General features: G+C 46.9%; 4 protein-coding genes across 4 annotated transcripts; 1 reads left to right on the top strand and 3 right to left on the bottom strand.

Annotated features, from left to right (window-relative positions):
- The first annotated feature begins 21 nt into the window (after positions 1–21).
- On the top strand, positions 22–3081 carry fgb (fibrinogen beta chain). The gene is made up of 13 exons (XM_061302532.1): positions 22–178; positions 251–283; positions 387–490; positions 555–657; positions 901–969; positions 1154–1268; positions 1345–1451; positions 1691–1805; positions 1866–1985; positions 2054–2176; positions 2249–2343; positions 2410–2600; positions 2801–3081. Exons 1-13 carry the CDS (start codon positions 89–91, stop codon positions 3027–3029), a joined length of 1494 nt encoding a protein of 497 aa, XP_061158516.1. The 5' UTR covers positions 22–88; the 3' UTR covers positions 3030–3081.
- LOC133143480 (fibrinogen alpha chain) lies at positions 2080–5574 on the bottom strand. The gene is made up of 4 exons (XM_061265421.1): positions 5468–5574; positions 5137–5320; positions 4647–4792; positions 2080–4537 (listed from the first exon to the last, which is right to left on the bottom strand). The coding sequence occupies exons 2-4, from the start codon at positions 5264–5266 to the stop codon at positions 4223–4225; spliced, it is 591 nt and encodes a 196-aa protein (XP_061121405.1). The 5' UTR covers positions 5267–5320; positions 5468–5574; the 3' UTR covers positions 2080–4222.
- A 665-nt stretch (positions 5575–6239) lies between these two features.
- Positions 6240–9290, bottom strand: fga (fibrinogen alpha chain). The gene is made up of 8 exons (XM_061300143.1): positions 9185–9290; positions 9022–9126; positions 8765–8948; positions 8542–8687; positions 8366–8464; positions 8040–8186; positions 7386–7941; positions 6240–6970 (listed from the first exon to the last, which is right to left on the bottom strand). Exons 1-8 carry the CDS (start codon positions 9239–9241, stop codon positions 6333–6335), a joined length of 1932 nt encoding a protein of 643 aa, XP_061156127.1. The 5' UTR covers positions 9242–9290; the 3' UTR covers positions 6240–6332.
- Positions 9291–9500: 210 nt separating this feature from the next.
- On the bottom strand, positions 9501–15800 carry npy2rl (neuropeptide Y receptor Y2, like). Its single transcript, XM_061303678.1, has 8 exons — positions 14978–15800; positions 13814–13856; positions 12066–12119; positions 11670–11799; positions 11467–11599; positions 10632–10797; positions 10417–10567; positions 9501–10269 (listed from the first exon to the last, which is right to left on the bottom strand). The coding sequence occupies exons 1-8, from the start codon at positions 15144–15146 to the stop codon at positions 9706–9708; spliced, it is 1410 nt and encodes a 469-aa protein (XP_061159662.1). The 5' UTR covers positions 15147–15800; the 3' UTR covers positions 9501–9705.
- Positions 15801–17530: the final 1730 nt, after the last annotated feature.

Consider the following 17530-nt stretch of genomic DNA (forward strand, 5'->3'; position numbering starts at 1 on the left):
TCAGAGAGCCACCAATAGGAGCAAGGGGTGGAGCGCGCCAGCATAAAAAGCGTCTTTGAGGGCGGCGGGACACAAGAGCAAAGCCAAGATGAAGACCACATGCGTGTTGCTGCTGCTGCTCCTTTGCGTGGGTGGCGTCGCCCCACAGGACGACCTGGAGTACGACGATTACGACTCGGTGAGCCCGGCAATCCGCTTGAATGTGGCCTCCGTTCAAATGAGCCGCTGACACTTTGTGCTTTGCATTCAGGACACAAAGAAGCCTTTGAAGACCAACGCCACGGTACGACTACATCGCGCTCTTCATTTAGTCAGATGGCTATTTTGTGGTCATTGGGTCCTAACATCTGTCGGACTCTTCACTGTCCACTAATCCATTTTCACAGGACCCAGGTGGACCCGACGCCCGCGGCCACCGCCCACTCACCCGCGGCCGGGACTCCTACAACCCCAACCGCTATTCGCCACCCCCGATTAGCGGTGGCAGTAGGTTAGAGTTTTGCACACGCATGTATGCACGTATGAGCCATGATAACAACATGTCATCTGCCCAGGTATCGAGGACGCCCCACCACCACGTCCAGAGGACCCAAAGTGGAAGAGGAGAAGAAGGTGCACCCCGAGTCAGGCGGCTGCTCGTATGGCGGCGGAGAATTGGTACGTTACATTTTTCTACCACAAGAATCGAATTTTCAAAAACGTCAGCAGCTTTTCCCCCCAGAAAACGTGTAGTTTTAATAATTTTATTGTTAATAAATTATTATTTTTTCTTTCTTTCTAAAATAATTTCAGAGACACCGTGTCATCACTGATGAAATATTTTTCGACACGGTTCAGCCTTAGCTTTGAGAGCAAAACTATTTTTACGATTCATTTCTACGCTTCTACCGTCCTCGCCAGGGTGTTTTGTGTCCGACTGGCTGCGAGCTGAAAGTTGCGCTGCTCAAGCAGGAGAAGAGCGTCTCGACGGTAAGTCTACGCCACAGTTTCCAAAGAATTTATTTTACATATCATGGTGGACTAAACTAAAATGTCAAAAAAAAAAATTCTTGCCGCAGCACACTGGTTTGGAATTACTGCTCCATGGCTAGCTTTAGTGAGTGGAGCCCCTAAACAGCCCCTTGACCAATCAGACGCTTCCTATTTGTTCCAGAGCATCAAGGCGCTGACCCCTCTGGTGGACGACCTGTCGCGCTCGTCCAATGTCGTCTACAACTTCGCCACCGAGATGTCCTCCTCGCTCACCGAGCGCCAGCGAATCATCGGAGGTGACGCCACTCGCCCGCGAAGCGTTCTTACCTCCGGCGCTCCTCACATCCAATCATGCGCTTCCTGTCCCCACAGACAACGGGCGGGTGGTCAATCAGTTCACGAGTCAGGTCGAGGAACAGCACGCCTTCATCAAGGAGACGGTCGACACCATCTTCCCCTCCACCATTCGAGTCCTGCAAGTAGGTGGCACACCACATGCTTTGATTGCAATTAGCACTTTTGCTGCCGTATTTCGCAACTTTTCAGACTACCTTAGCAACTCCTTAGCAACAAAGAACGTTCTGGCCACGCAATGACGTTTTTTTTTCGTGACAAATATAGCTACATTCGTTCTTGATTAATTGACAAAACTGACTGAATTAGTCATCGTCAGTGACAGACTTCACCACCAGGGGGCGTTGTTGTCATACCCTTGCAGGGCGTGGTGGATAAGCTCCGTGAGAAGATCGAGAAGCTGGAGAAGGCCATCCAGACACAGAGGGAGCAGTGCAAGGAGTCGTGCCAGACCAAATGCCCCATCCCCGTGGTGACTGGTGAGAAAAAAAATGGCAGAGGAGGAAAACAGATGCTCAAACGACTTTCTGAAATTCCAGGAAAGGAGTGTGAAGACATCTACCGCCGTGGCGGGAAAGAGTCGCAGATGTACCTGATCCAACCGGACCCCTTCGTTGCCCCATACAGAGTCTTCTGTGATCAAAGCTCCCAGAACGGAGGTTAGGGGAGGGGGGCGCGTGTTGGCTGCCTTGCAAGGAGATTGTCTCACATGAACGTTGTCCACCAGGATGGCTCCTCATCCAGAACCGACTGGACGGCAGCGTGGACTTTGGCCGACGCTGGGACGAGTACCGCCGTGGTTTTGGGAACATCGCGATGGACGTGGGCAAGGGTCACTGCGAGACTCCAGGTCAATCTTGTTTTTTTTATGTTGCCTAGAAAGGCAGCAGAACAACAAATCTCACTTCCAATCATGAGACAGGTGAATACTGGCTGGGCAACGAACGCATCAGTCAGCTGACCAAGATGGGTCCGACGGAGCTTCTCATCGAGATGCAGGACTGGACGGGCGCTAAGGTGAGCTTGGCGTCTCAACAAAGACAAATGTACTTACCACTCATGGTTGTGTCGTTTTGCGTTCAGGTCTCCGGCCTTTATCGCCGGTTCACAATGCAGTCCGAGTCGTCTAACTACATGCTGGCAGTGAGCGAATACTCGGGCAACGCCGGGAACTGTCTCCTGGACGGCGCTCTGGAGCTGTTTGGGGAGAACCGCACGATGACCATACACCATGGCGCAAAGTTCAGCACTTACGACAGAGACAACGACAACTGGTGGGTGTGGCCATTTACGGCCCATGTAACCATCACTCACATCCGGTTGTGCTAGTGTGTTTTTCGACGAGTATGCTCGCTGCTACATTTCAGGGTCCATGATTGTGTATGAGCTAGCTGCATGGTGGATATTGATCATTTTAAGTGTTCAGGCCTGAATGCCATTAACAATGACCTCACACTTTTCCACTTGACCCCAGGAATCCCGGCGACCCCTCAAAGCAGTGCGCCAGAGAGGACGGCGGCGGCTGGTGGTACAACCGCTGCCATTCAGCCAATCCCAACGGCCGATACTATATTGGCGGAGCCTACACCAAGCAGATGGCCAAACACGGCACGGACGACGGCATCGTGTGGATGAACTGGAAGGGAAGCTGGTACTCGCTCAAAGCCATCAGCATGAAGATACGACCCGTCTTCGCCTCTTGATAAACAACAATAATAGAGACTTTGTTAATAAATGTCACACTTACTTGAAGAACTTGTGTCCATTTCATCTTTGTCAAAATACAGTCAACGTGTTTACCAGCTCATTCAACAAACATTAGCACAGTACACATATACCACTGCTAAATAAGGATGCTGTACTGTATTGGGATTTTGGCAGTGTCGACTGGTCAACAGAGGGCGCTATACGCCGCCCCACCACATCTACTACCTTAAAGACTAAAAATAGCTTTAATTAATGAAACCCATCCATCCATTCATTATCTGAACCGCTAATCCCCACGAGAGTCGAGGGCGCATTGGAGCCAATGTGCATATCTATTTTCAGATGAGCAAGATAAATCGAATCCAGTAGTCAATGATGACTAAAGTTGTTTCATTTATCTCTGGAGTCTGATCTCGTAGCGCATTTCCGGTCTTTGGGGCCAGAAATCTTTACCCATTGATTTGACTAATAAGTTAAATGTGCAGTAAGTAGCTCCTCAACAAGATATGACAAAGGCGACTTTCCTGGTCAGCGGCATGTCAAGCTGGTCAAAGTTCATTACTGGAATTTATTAAGCTCAAGATTTACATTTGATCGTAATGGCACCGCTGCAATATTAAAACTAAGTTTGCTAACATCGGGTGCTATCTTACTCATCCGCTGACTTGGTGTGGGTGGGATACAGAAAAGTCAAGCCGTCCTAGAATAGATTCGATGGTGGTGTTACTTAGCCTGGCAAGCTAGATCCAACGCTGTCGGGTTGGGTCGGATGGGGGGAGTCGCTTCTAGTGCATTTATTAGGCGGGGCAAACACAGTTCGAAGAACCTAAACAGCAAAGGGTGGACGTGACGCCAAAGAAACACCAAAAAAAGGTCTTCTTTTAAAATAAATGATTCCAGTGTCGTCAACTACTCAGGGTTTAATTTTCTTGTGTGTTTCCAATGAGTTAAAACTGATTTAATGCAGAATGGTGTCAACAAAGTACCATTTCTCCCGCGCGCCATTTTGAATGAGGATGGACTTCCGCAGTTGTGACGTTGCGTACGTCACAGCAATTAAATGGATTTGATTGGACGGTTCGTTTTGCGACCAGGTTTTTTAGTGGGTGTGGCTTGCCAGGCTAGCGTTACCGTGGAACTAATCTACATAGTAATAATAATATTGTAGGTAGTGTTTGTTGGGAAAGTGTTAGGATTCTTGAGGTTTGTCATTTTCAGACTTTTCCACAAATAGCTGATTTTGTCCAATGTCCTCAAACTGGGTAAGCAGTTCGCTCCGAACAATCGGGATCTGCTTGTACTCTTTGGATGGAGGCGGGCCTACAAGGACAGGCCGCAGTTTGATTTGTGGGATATCTCTTGGAGGTGAAGCCTGCTTCCTTCTCCGATGGTCAAATTGAGCTGCATCGCCCCGAAGTCTCCAATAAGCATCATGGTCGATGTTGAATGGCAGCGCCACCCTGCAGGAACCCCTACATGCGCGCAGCTTCATGTCCACGTCCACCTGCCGAGCATGGATGCAAACATTTTTACGACTAAATTTAGCGGAACCACACTGAATGGCAACAGTTAATTAGTTGCAGTCACCAGAAGGCCACCCCCCAGACCATCACCTCAGCCCTCCACAGTTCTTCCACCTGCTGCTGGACACGTTCGTTCAGCTCGTCCATCCGCTGCTGCAGCCGCCAAGATCGTTGCCGCAGCAAAGTCAAGTTCTTCGCCAGCTCAGCAGCGTCTTGCACGAACTTCAGCTCCGACACTGCAGAGGACACATTACAGTGATTAATTGACAACAAACATGTACAAATACTAATACTGCTAAGGAGTTATGCTGCAAGTGCGTTGAGATCTTCATCAAGAAAAAAAGTTATGCTTTGTTTCATCACGTGTTGGGAAAACATGTAAAATAAAAGTAGTGCCTTGGTGACAGCTTATGTCATTTTGGTGCCAAGGAACCATGTTGAAGTGAGGCCGACAAGTTTTATTTAGACAAAAGTAGTGCTTTGGCAGCATGGTATTCTGGTGATGAAGAAAGTCAAGGAATTTAATTTAAACAAAAGTAGTGCCATGAGAAGTAGTTGCAGAACAATTGAAGGGTTTTACCATGTTGGAAGACCAGGGCCTTCCGATGATGACGGTAGACGGTCACGACCTTCGCCATGAACTCTTCAAACGTGTTCTCCAACGTCTTGGCATTCTTGCAGAACCCGTCCAGCTTCCTGTCCATTTCCATTTCTGCCTGCAAGAGGACAGCATGCAGGCGGCAGCCGGATGGACACTTCCTGACCTGCTTGTAGAGAAGAAGGCTAAAATATTCATTCAAGCTATTTCCCGTTTTTTTCAGTCGAATGACACAACGATTTGTTTACTATGCGAACGCATGGGCGTCATCCTATTGGCTTTCCGACGTACGAGACACGTTTGCTGTTCTTACCCAGTCGCCATGGGAACACGACGGCACGTCCGACCGGGCGGGGCAGCGTCGTTCATGGGGGAAGAGGCCGGGCTGCTGGCGGCCATGTTGGATGTGAGGCCTTGCACAGGCTGTGGGCGTAGAGCAAATATGTGGTTAGCGAGCACACGGGGACACGGAGGGTCCAAGGACGCCATGTTTGTTTGCTTTTGGATCAAACTTGGACACAAACACACATTGACAGATTGGTTTAACCAAGACAAGAATGAAATACGCAACTCCCTGTTGACGCAGCTACCAAGCATACGTAGAGTCAATTCAAAATGAACTATTATGTCCGAGTGAACTTTAATTTCTTGAGTTACAGGATGTCTACTTATAACTTTCTGTGACTCTTCCAGTCTCTCTTTATCTCTGTTGCAACCTCCTGATGACATCATAAACTCCAGGCTTCAAATGTTCTCAGAGGTAGCAGCTGGGATACGACGACCGAAAGAGCCACGGAAAGACGGAAAAGTGGACGTCTTGAGAAATTACAAAACAAAAAACGGAATTTTGTAAGACCTTTTGAACCAGCTCGATATTCTCATTCGAAAAATTTGGTTGATCGATAGTTTTCGTAAGTAGTTTATGTGTGGACTTGACCGGTGAGGACACCAGATCCCGTGGAATGTGCGTTCAAAATATTAGGGACACCTGTGAAGCTTCGAGAGCCTTTTAGGTTCTTCCCGAAAAACTTTCACCATTGAAGCCCCGAGAACTGGATCCCACTAAAACACACGCACAGATCAGATGAGGTGAACATCGATTCTTTATTAAGTTCAGCGCTGAACATTCTGGACACAAGGGGTGGAAAGTCAACAGAACCAATTGTCAATACAGAAGGTCACAAAGACGCAGGTCGCACAAACATTTGCACTCTCTTCATACGGCGACCGGCCCACACCGCGCCGTCGCCATCGTTGAGGTTGGCCGACTGGCAGTTGTGGTACCACCAGCCCCCGCCGTGTGTGGCCGCGCAGTTTTCATCTCCCGTGTCATTGTCACGGTCCCAAGTGGTGAACTTCATCCCGCTGTGGGAGACGGAGGACGTCGCATCGACCGTGGCGAGGGAGTCCCCCGCGGTGCCGCTGTAGCTCGAGACGTGTAAAGGGTACCCCTCCTCCTCGGGACCCACCCTAATGACATATTCTGCGGAGGTTACGCCCCCCTCCCCGTCCTCCATGTCCACCCTCAGCAGGGTTTCACCCTGCTTGGTCAACAAGTGGAGGTTCTGATTTCCTAGCCACATCTCCCCCCTCCCCTGCGCGTCCACAAGTCCGAAACCGTCGCGGTACTCGGCCCAAGTTCGGTTGAAGTTGAGCAAGCCGTTCTGGTTTTCTCTTTGCTGGATTAACAACCAGCCGGCCAACAACCCCTCCTGAAGGCAGTACGCCGACACGAGGTCGGCAGTAGCCGAGGTTTTGATGTTAAACAAGCCGCTCGTTTCCCCGCGGCTGTGCTTGTGAAAGATATCCACGCAATCTGCAACACATCATTCGGTTCTTCAAATTCCAGAAAGTTCAACACGGATGCTAAAGCTAAAAATCAGATTTCGTTTCACTACTCGGAAAAAGTTAGAGATATTCCATTTTGGGGTGGAATTTCACGATGAATACAAATTGGAATATTGAAGTTAATTTGAACTCTAAAATTGGCCATTTAGCTCCTCGTTAGAGAACACGAAAAGGTGGAGGAAGCTTCAACGGTTGGATATTTTAGAGCTCAAGTTTAGTTCACCTTGCCATGGCATATTTGAGGCACATCTGAAATTTTAATTCACAAGTTTAGTGTAGTTATTCACTTCCTAACTTTCTGCGAGTAGTGTAAGGTGGGGTTTGGGGCTAACGACGCTAAGCTAGCAGAACCCGCCGTCACTCCAGGTCGGAGGTCGCGGTACCTTTTCCCGTGTAATCGCTCTGGCGTACGACGTGCGCACTCTGCACGCTGCGAGCGTGCACGGCGGGAACGTCGTCTTCCTTGTTGTTGTTAAAGAACTTTCCCAGGTCGAAGCCCACCTCCGTAAAGGGTTCGGAGAAGCCGGCTTTAATGTCCGAGTGGCTTCCTTTGACGCCGCTCACGTGAACGGTCTTGATGTTGGAGGAGACGTGAGTCACGCCGGGGAAAAGGGAATCCAGCCCACCCTTGGTGCCGGAGACCCCCTGACAGGCGGGACCGCCCTCCCTGGTCTCCACTACCCTTTCCACAGGGCCGTCTGCCGTCATCACCGTGGTCTTGGTCACAATCACGCAATTTCGTGTGTCCATACTGGTGAGGTGGACGTCATCAAAGCTGCCGCCAAAAAAGCCTTCGTTGTTGCCTCCTGAGACCTCAGTGATGGACTTAGAGTGCGTGGAGGAGGGTGATGAAGAGGTGGAAATACCTGGAACTTTGGAGATGGTTGCGGGGGAGGAGCTGGAGCCTTCGGTCTGAAGCGTCAACTGGAAGGATTTCACCTGATCAGTGGAGAACAAGAGAAGAGGAGGTCAACATGAGAGTGAAGATAAGGTCATCATTTGTCAGACTATATTTGAAAGAATATTCCCTGCCTCACCTCCTGGAAGACATCTTGTGGCTGCTGTCCCGTCTTGGACTTGAAGACGGTGGTCCAGGACACTTGCTCTAGCGGCCTGCTCTGCATCACTCCCAGCTGGTGGACAGTATGGATGCTCTGCAGCTGCTGGCCCTGGAGCTGGTTCATCTGGAAAGGCCAGTAGAATTCAGAATGATACGGAAACGCTGTAACATGTCAGCTGCTCATTCATATTAGTCACTCTTTGCAGAGGATAAAGAATTTAGCGTAATGAAGGAGCCTTTAGAAAAAAATCTCCCTGATACGAGATATTTGAGAACATATGCCAGATTGAGAAAACAGCGAACCTGTTTGCCCAGAGCCACGTAGGTGTCGTGGTCCACCTTGTGCTCAGAGTACTTCTCGCAGGAACCTTTGCAGGAACGCAACTTGATGTCAATGTCCACCTAAAGGGAGGGAGGGGAAAGGACCCTTAGGAACTTGTTTCTGATTTCTCCACTCGACGTGGTGAAACAAGGCTCACCTCCAGCCTCTGCATGTCTGCCACCTGATCCGTCACCCGGTCACGGAGGGCCGCCAGAACCCGCAGCTGTCGATCGATCTTCACCTTCATATCAGAGATCCTCTGGCGAAGGTTTTGCGCCAAGTTGTAGTAGCGGTCGTCTTGACCTGCGAGAGGCACACGGAACACGTCACGTAACGCTTCGAAAGACGGCAGGGGTTTCAGAAGGTGTGCGAGGACCGACCGGAGTTCAGGATGAGCTTCTCCTTCAGGAAGTCGTACGTTTGCTTGGTCACCTGATCGGCCGAGCGTTGCCCGACTTGGTTCTGCTCCAGCACGCTACGGATCTTCTCGATTTTTTTCAGAAGACTGTGATCTTGGTGGTCCATCAAACCTTGGATTCTGCAGCCTGATGGGCACTTGTGACCCTGGCAGCGGAGGTGGAAAAAAAATACTCACACTCCTGGTGCTTGCTAAATTTGGCAAAAAAACTAATATTACCCAGTCGTCGTCGGTGCAGAACGGCCACTCCTTCTCGGTGGCGCATTTCTCAGATCGGGTGTTGGGCACCACGGGTCGCGCTCCCCTGGGGTCCACTACGGTCCCCTGAGGAAATTTCTTTGGGTTAATATCCGTCCCTTAACATTCAAAGTATTCGTCTCACCTGCGAGGCGGCGGCGCACACGAGGCCGAGGCAGAGCAGCAAACTCAGACGTTGCATTTCGTCGAATGTTCCGAAGATCCCGGAGCTGGGTGGTTTTGAAGCCTCCCACGACACTTGTGACTCAAAGCAGGTTGCGCAAACCGTCGAGGGGGCGACGACCTTCTGTGCGGCTGCACTTTGTACGCAAACACGGACCCGCGCTATTCCCATCATGTGTACGCTCGTACGGTAAATGTGAAAAGTTCTGTTTGGTACCTGAGACTTGCAATTTTAGAAAACATTGACATGAAATAAAATATGAACGGAGGCAACATCATCAATTTACAATCAATATTTATATGAAAACGTGACAAAACATACAATTGATAGACATCTTGTACTCACAAAGTGCTGATTATAACATCTATTCATGTGTGTTTTGCTCTGACCAGCCAATCGGAGAACGGAAAGACGTCAATTTGAAATGGCGAGCGCTTTCCCGAAGTCAGCTGCTTTTTCTTACCCATCAAGAAATGTCACGTTCACACGTCAGTAGCTTTGAGGCAGGCGGACGCAACCTCCTGCCTCCCCTCCGCTATCTTGGTCCTCCCTCCGTCGCCCACCTGGTGGACGGCGTCTTGGCGTCTGCGCCGACAGCCTCTATCCTTGAGCTTGAAGGCGGCGAGGAAGGCGGCGCGGTAGTTGCGGTTCATCCATCCGTAGAGCAACGGGTTGGCAAAGGTGGAGCACATGGCCACCACGTGGAAGAGGGTGTAGAGCAGGCGGAAGTGCGGCATGTCCAGCACGCTGCTGTCGATGTCGGTGGCCAGCTGGAAGGCGTGGTAAGGGAGCCAACTGACGGCGAACACCACCACCATGGTCACCAGCATTTTGGTGGCCTTACAGTGGCGGCGGTGGCGCTCGGAACCTGCAGACGCTCCGTCGCCCTTGCCCTCTGCTGGGCTGACGTGACGTCGCAGCTTGGACCAAATGCGGGTGTAGGCAAAGGAGATGATGGAGAGCGGGAGGAAGTATTGCAGCACCAGCATGGAGACGCTGTACACCGTCCCGTCCGTGCTGGACCCGGGCCACTTCTCTGTGCACACCTGCAGTCCAAGGCGGCAAGTCATTGTTTTTGTTCACAGTCAAAAGAGCAAATCTCAAGTTTAATCTTCAAGTCTCAAGCAATGATCAGGTCTTAAGCTTTTTGAGTAAAGTCCCTAGCTCACTGATATACAGACGGCGCCCTCCACCTGGATGCTGTGTCCCGAAAGCGTGACCGATCCGTACTCTCGGAAGATGGCGAGGGGGCTGGCGAGCGCGGCGCTCAGCAACCACGTGGCTGCGATGACCCAGAAGCACGTGACCTTACGCATCCTGGTTTCCAGATGGTGAATGATACACCTGTAACCACGACAACATCTTGTCAAACCTCGGCCCACGGAGATGCGCTCCCTTGCCAGCTGACCTGTGGCGGTCCAGGGCGATGACGTTGAGGGTCAGAGTGGAGACGTGGACGGCGAGGCCTTGGGCGAAGGGCACCAGGAAGCAGAGGGCGGCGCCAAAGTGCCACTCACCTTGCAGCGTGTAGACCAGCGTGAACGGGAGACACAGGGCGTTCACCAGCAGGTCGGCTGAGGGGGCAGGAAGTGGCATTTAACAAACACGCAACATTTAAACTGGGCTTTGCGAGCGAGCTGTAGCTCGGGGGCTTATTGAAAAACAACATATTCAACAAACTCCTTACTCCTTGCAACCTTCACTTTGGGCCAGTTAAAAGCTGAAATATCTGACTTACGCCTTGGATAAAGTTGGTTTTCTTTAAAAAAAAATACATATATTTAAAAATTGGAAGAAGGTTTCACATGGACCTCATCCGGTCAATAGAGTTAACAAAAACTACCAAAATTAAAACAAAAATTGAGAAAAAAAATTGTTAATGAAATAAAAACAAAAATGCTTCTTAAAAAAATAAATAATAATAATTATAATCTCAAACTAACAATAAAAAATATTAATTTTAATCATTATTAATTTAATTATTAATCATTAATTTAAAAAATATTATTAGAAAAAATAAAAACGAACAAAATGAAAACAAAAATGCTTTTAATTTTTTTTTTTGAAAATTAACTGTCATTAATAAATCCAAAACTAACAATAAAAAAAATTGTAATTTTAATTATTATTAATTTAATTATTAATTATTATTAATTGATTAGTGATTAACTAAATTATTTATAACGCTGACCCCATCACATGACCCTAACATAACTACCACGTGTGCCTCTAAACGAACATACCGACAGCCAAGTTGGCGATGAAGAAGTTAGTGACAGTGCGCAGTGTCTTGAAGCGGTAGATGACGTAAATGACCAGCGAATTACCCACAAGCCCCAGCAGGATAATGGCAGTGTAGGCCACAATCAATACCACCTGCCAGGAGAGACACACACGCAGGAGTTAGCCGACGGGCATTTGCTTCGGGGGTCAACCTGCCACTCACCTGCACGCCGGGCAGTCGGATGGGGTCTTCCAGAAAGGTCCCGCCTTCGAAGTCGAGGCACTCTGCGTCGGCCGCAAAGTCGTATTTGCAACTGAGGTTCTCAGCCCCGGCCGTGGGTGGGTCCTCCTGACTGACGTCAAGACAGTCCATGTCGTATGTCCAATCACACACGTTTAAGAGGGACTCGCAGTTGGCAAAAATGCACAGATTCACACACTTTTGTCCAATCGCATGGGTCCGACGTCCAATTATGTATCTCGCCTGTCCAGTTCCGGGCCCATGTCCCTGCCCAGAAGTCTAACGACCAACTGAAGATGCTCAATCATTTCTCGTCCGTCCGTTCTCACGTGTCGCGGCTGGGAACTCCGAAGGCAAACATACAGTTTGTGAACTCACACACTTTGTGCGTCCAGTCGTTCTTGTCGGCTTGGCAGGGCCATCCCACGTTGCCTGCAGAAGCAAAGAGGACAGAAACATTTAAAGAATTTAAATCGACTGCGACCTTTGGGATCAAGAGCAACGGAGTGCGTGGCAGTTCGCAAAGCATGAGCGGACACTGATTTATTCATCAACACGTTTCCCGCCGAGGCTATTTTTGGCTCACACTCATCTGGAGGAGCCGATTTAGCTAGAGGCGCGGACATCACCTGCATGGAGGTGTCTGTTCAGCATTTATGACAAACAAACCAACAGGGGCCGGGCATGCTGCCCTGAGGGACGCCGCACCCAAATGCTAATGTTGTCAAGACGAGATAAATGACGGCGTCGGGAAGTGACATTTGAGGCCTCCCGACATGGCAACACCATAGAAGTCAAATACATCTGGTGCAGAATTATACATACTGTGTAAGTGCTGACGCCACTTTGCAAAGTCATTTTGCTGACTTGATGTCTTTATAAGGGCTAATTTCATTCATTCATTCATTCATTCATTCATTCATTCATTCATCTTCCAAACCGCTTCTCCTCACAACTGGTTACCAGCTAATCCCAAAAAGTATGCAAAGACGAGCAAACATTCACACTTACAACCACACCTACGGACAATTTGAAGCGATCAATCGGGCTACCGTGCATGTTTTTGGAATGTGGGAGGAAACTGGAGAACCCGAAGAAAGCCCACGCAGGACAGAAGAGAACAAACTCCAGGAGCTGGAATCAAAACCACAACCCCCACATTGAGAGGCGGACGTGCAAACCAGTGCGTCATTGTGACACCCTGGGCTAATTAAAAAATAGTAATCATCATCATAATATAATAATAATAATAAATAAGATAGATGGATGGATGGATGAATGAATGAATGAATGAATGAATGGATGGATGAATGAATGAATGAATGAATGAATGAATGAATGAATAAATAAATAAATAAATAAATAAATAAATAAATAAATAAATAGATAAATAAATAAATAAATAATCATGTTTATATTTTGTATATTTGTATATTTCCTGGCTCTTTTATTCATGCACTCACACATTCACCGTGGTAAACTACGTACGTAGCCATATGCGGCTGTATGGAGCTGGGCAGGCTGACGGCGGTGTGGCATCAGGGCTAATTACATAATATACAAGGGGGTGCCAAAATAGGTATACACTAGTGTCACAAATTAGTGGCATATTATGAATGTATTTTTATTTTTACTTTTATAATTGTATACGTACTTTTTTCATAAACTTATTTCCAGCCGTTGGCTAAGGGAGAGTCCAATGTTGGCATACTGTAAATTCCAAGCTTGGAAATAACTTTACAGAAGCACAATCAATGTTAGATAACATTACCGTACCATTTTAGAAATGAGATAGGCACACTGGGAGTCCATAGGGACAAATTTTGTGCAACCTGCCTTTTTTCTACAGCTGATTATAAAAGAAGAGAAAAAGGCACAGTCAAACTTTTTCGATTTTTTAAACCCCCAGATTTTCAAAATGCTCAAAAAAAGGTCTGGCAGTGAATGATTACTTCAATAATAATGTATTCGCTTACATTTACATAATGTATGTTAAAAAATTCATGTTATCGCAGACGTGATTCCCTGAGAAATGACAAGCCTCTGACATCATCCTCCAAAATAAAAGTGACACTTATTTGTATGAATATTATTCTACATATATATTAAAAAGCTTTCACACTGACCGGTGGCGTCTCCGTGGTCCAGCCTCTAAAAGTCCTTGGCTGTCTGGACAAACACAGAAAAAGAAGAAAGGCGTTGTTGTTTACTTTTCCAAATCATCCAATGCCTTGTCACAGAAGACGAGCACGTTGCATCACTGCGCGAGTGCGAGAAGGCGGCAAAGAAGAAAAAGACGCAAGCGAGGCAGGGGAGCGTCACATAGTGGAGGCGGGGCGTGTTTGTGAATGAGAGGAGGAAGATGATGGAGGAGGAAGAGCATATCAAAGTGAGCAGAGGGGAGGTGGCACAATGCATTGCCATGACAATACAAAATCACACCCAATAACTAAAATCAATCAATGAAAAATACAAAATGGATGAAATTGGATGATCTCAATGGTAAAAAAAAGTGTGACAAAATGAATGGATGAATGCACAAGAAACAAGTAGAAAATTCAAGCAAATGGAAGCACTGGGGCGAAAGTGGATCCACTTTCCCCTCGGCCAAATATCCCAAAGGAATCCACCCACAAAGAAGCTAGCTGCGCTGATGCTACACGGCCGAGAAAAGCTGCTTAGTGAAAATCAAAGTGCATCGCGTTATTTCAAGATTAGGGCCCAACCAATTAATTGGATGTCCCATTTAATCCTCACGTATTACTGTTTTTAAATTCTATACATTTTTAAACACATTAAAAAATGATGACATTTAAATATTCGGTCTATTTTTTTTGTCTGTTGTATAATTATATGCGGTAGAAAAACGAATTATGGGAGAACAGCTGTGTGTTTAATTCATGAGGGAGTTATTATACTCATTAGCCAACTTTTTTTTAAATTAATCGGATGGAGGAATTGTATTGTGCCAAATATTAGAATAGGCTAAAAAAGATCCACTTAAGGTGACACCATTAAATTGATAAGAATTAGTGTTTATTAAATCCTTGATTGTCAAAGTGGCCCTTACGTCCTTCGATTTTTAAGTATGCAGCTCTCGGAAGAAAAATTGTGGGCAAAATTCGTGTGCACCATTTTGCTGGCGTGACCATAAAAGGGCACAGCGCAGGGTCGAGATAAAGGTTTGGCCTAGCTGGAAGCGCTGTGTTTACCGATGCAGTCAAACGAGAGGAGAAGTTTAAAGTTTTGCCTCATCTTATCTAACATTCTTGTTCGACATTTAAACACACCTGTTCTATGTTGGCAGTCAATCACAAATGAAGAAACAGCAGCCGAGCGCTTCATCGCCTCCTTGTGGGACAGACGCTTACTGCAATAAGGAAGTACATTATTATGCTTTGAAAAATAAACTGGAGTCGCATAAAAAACAAAATACAGTCTAGACTCAGGCCGGAACATCTGGCGATTGATTGATGCACTTTTATTGACTCACTGTAGCGGAAAAACTGTGAGCGCTAGCTGTTCCATAGCTCTGCGACTGTGAGCGCTAGGTGTTCTTATAGATTTTGAGGCTACGTAGCTCTGCGACAGAGACTCTTCCCGCTTTGCTTTTTCTGCCACAACTATGTAGCGGTGTTGTGGTGGGTGTTCCAAAGAAAATTGTAGAGGTCAAACAATCCTATCATAATATCAGATCATTCATCTTCAATTAAGTATTACTTTTCATTTTTATTCTTTAACATTTTCTTCAGCAAAATTTGTTAATTTAGCATTCTTTTCTAAATTGTAATGTATTTTGTATTCATTTATTTCATGTAATTCATCAAGGCCTTTATTGTAAATAAAGTAACATATTATTAGAACAAACAAGTGTAAGCATCTGCCATTTTAAACATTTTATAAATTAAAAAAAGAGACTACATATATTCATTACTGATCCTGGCTTCTCTGTCTATTTGGAAATAACAAATGTCCACAAAGTTACCCACCCCTGCACTAGCGACAAGATGGTTGTTACCCCAGCAGCTCGCCGCCGTGGTCGGTTGCCAGCAGAAAAATAAAAATAGACTATTATGGTGGTCTCCCGAGATCGCCCCATCCTCCCCCCCCTCCCCCCACCCGCACACATTTCTTTCCCTCTTCCACACGGCACAGAGGAGGTGTGTGAAGGAGCGCACGCTGGCTCCTGATGTCAGAACTGACGTCACATCAAGGTGGTGCCGCGTCAAGGCCGACGCCAAGGGAACGCAACTTGGGGGCGGGGAGCAAAGTCACAAAGGAGGCCAAGAGGGGGGAGGGAGGACGAGGATGTTGATTTGCATGAAAGGCATCCATCCAGCCATTTTCTTTCACCCTTGCACATACATGCAGTCTCCTCTCACAGTATGGGAATGGCAAGATCAATTCCTTTGTTTTTGTTGTGTACACAAAACATTTGGGGTTTTAATCAAAAGAGAAATAAAGCAAGACTGCTTTTATATCACGGGATTTGGGCCCAGCACCTTTTCTTTGAGGCCACCGCTTTATTCATTTGAAATGCTTTTCCGGGACAGCGCCTTTCGGGTTTTGTTTGTTTCTCCGATCTCAACCCGATTGAGCATGTATGTTACCTCCTGAAGAAGGAACTGAATGGAGAAAGAACCCAAAAATAAAAGAAAAGAAAGACAGACAGTATTTCTAATATAGAATACGTCAGTCAGGTAAAGTCATGTCGCAGACTTGGTTACAAGTAAAGACCAAAAAAAAAAAAAACTGGAATTCTGAACTTTTGTCTCATTTGTCTTCTGATCAAGAATCCAAATAATTTAATTTATTTTATAAATTGTATTAAGTATCCAACAAAAACAAAGGAATTAACCCAGCCGTTCCAATACTTTTGGTTAGACAAACGACTAGCACGCCACAAAAGTCCTCAATGTACGGAAAAGGAAATATTCAAATGGGATTCGAACCCAGAGCTGCGAGGCAGAATCGCTAACCACTACACACCGCGCTGCACATTAATGCGCTTTTGACTGGTAGCCGCCCGTCCTTGTCAGGCCTGACAACAATGAGCAAATTACGACCACACAGCCCAAGACAAAAGGCAAGTGGAGGGGGGGGGGGGTTCAACCAATCGCATGACGGCATTCACGGCAAAAGGTCAGGCTGTCAGCCGGAACCAAGGAAATGACACCGGGTTCCAAGGTCGAATCGTCAAGAACATTCCGGACAAGGGAGCATCCCGAGAGACGCCTGGCAGGAAAATAAACTCCCAGCGCAACAATGACGAACATTGTCGGTAACAATACATGGTAACCATGACAACAATTACCATCCATCCCCCACCTCAGTTGACTCGTTTGCTAGGAACACACCTGCAGAATTACAAGGGGGGCGACGGGGTCATAATGCACACACACGTCCCTGATTGAAATGCTCTGTCACGCGCAGTGCTCCATTTTGTTCATGCTTTCTCTCACACACACACACACCGCTCTACTAAAACGCTCCCACACTACTAAGAACAGTTTCTACCCGCGTCACACCAGTCAAAAAAATCATGACAAATGAAAGTGTGTTCAATACTAAATCAATCTTACATAGGCACACACACACGCACGCGCACACAAACTACTAAAACGTTTTGCTTCACGCGTAACTGAATTGCTCTCACACACCCTGACTTTTTTCCATTTGCACCGAACGGAAGCCCTCCCACAAAATACTAAAATATGTATGACTCACACAACTAAAATGCTCTCACACATAACAGAAAATGTTTTCACTCACACACCAAAAAAAGATCTGCCTCAACACACACTTGAAACTTTTTTGTTTTTCACTAGTAATGGGAAAATGAA

Source organism: Syngnathus typhle, linkage group LG1 (assembly GCF_033458585.1).
Source record: "Syngnathus typhle isolate RoL2023-S1 ecotype Sweden linkage group LG1, RoL_Styp_1.0, whole genome shotgun sequence".
Lineage (NCBI taxonomy): Eukaryota > Metazoa > Chordata > Actinopteri > Syngnathiformes > Syngnathidae > Syngnathus > Syngnathus typhle.

Excerpts from the sequence above, each read along its gene's own strand:
- fgb (XM_061302532.1), top strand. The coding sequence starts at position 89 with ATGAAGACCACATGCGTGTTGCTGCTGCTGCTCCTTTGCGTGGGTGGC. Across the intron at positions 2,177-2,248 it reads GGGTCACTGCGAGACTCCAG|GTGAATACTGGCTGGGCAAC; the intron begins GTCAATCTTGTT and ends ATCATGAGACAG. Across the intron at positions 2,601-2,800 it reads GACAGAGACAACGACAACTG|GAATCCCGGCGACCCCTCAA; the intron begins GTGGGTGTGGCC and ends ACTTGACCCCAG.
- LOC133143480 (XM_061265421.1), bottom strand. The coding sequence starts at position 5,266 with ATGGAAATGGACAGGAAGCTGGACGGGTTCTGCAAGAATGCCAAGACG. Across the intron at positions 4,793-5,136 it reads GGCCCTGGTCTTCCAACATG|TGTCGGAGCTGAAGTTCGTG; the intron begins GTAAAACCCTTC and ends TGTCCTCTGCAG. Across the intron at positions 4,538-4,646 it reads AAGAACTGTGGAGGGCTGAG|GTGGACGTGGACATGAAGCT; the intron begins GTGATGGTCTGG and ends CATGCTCGGCAG.
- fga (XM_061300143.1), bottom strand. The coding sequence starts at position 9,241 with ATGCAACGTCTGAGTTTGCTGCTCTGCCTCGGCCTCGTGTGCGCCGCC. Across the intron at positions 9,127-9,184 it reads TGTGCGCCGCCGCCTCGCAG|GGGACCGTAGTGGACCCCAG; the intron begins GTGAGACGAATA and ends AAATTTCCTCAG. Across the intron at positions 8,187-8,365 it reads ACGTGGCTCTGGGCAAACAG|ATGAACCAGCTCCAGGGCCA; the intron begins GTTCGCTGTTTT and ends TGGCCTTTCCAG.
- npy2rl (XM_061303678.1), bottom strand. The coding sequence starts at position 15,146 with ATGTTCCGGCCTGAGTCTAGACTGTATTTTGTTTTTTATGCGACTCCA. Across the intron at positions 11,600-11,669 it reads TCCGACTGCCCGGCGTGCAG|GTGGTATTGATTGTGGCCTA; the intron begins GTGAGTGGCAGG and ends CTCTCCTGGCAG. Across the intron at positions 10,798-11,466 it reads CATCGCCAACTTGGCTGTCG|CCGACCTGCTGGTGAACGCC; the intron begins GTATGTTCGTTT and ends CTGCCCCCTCAG.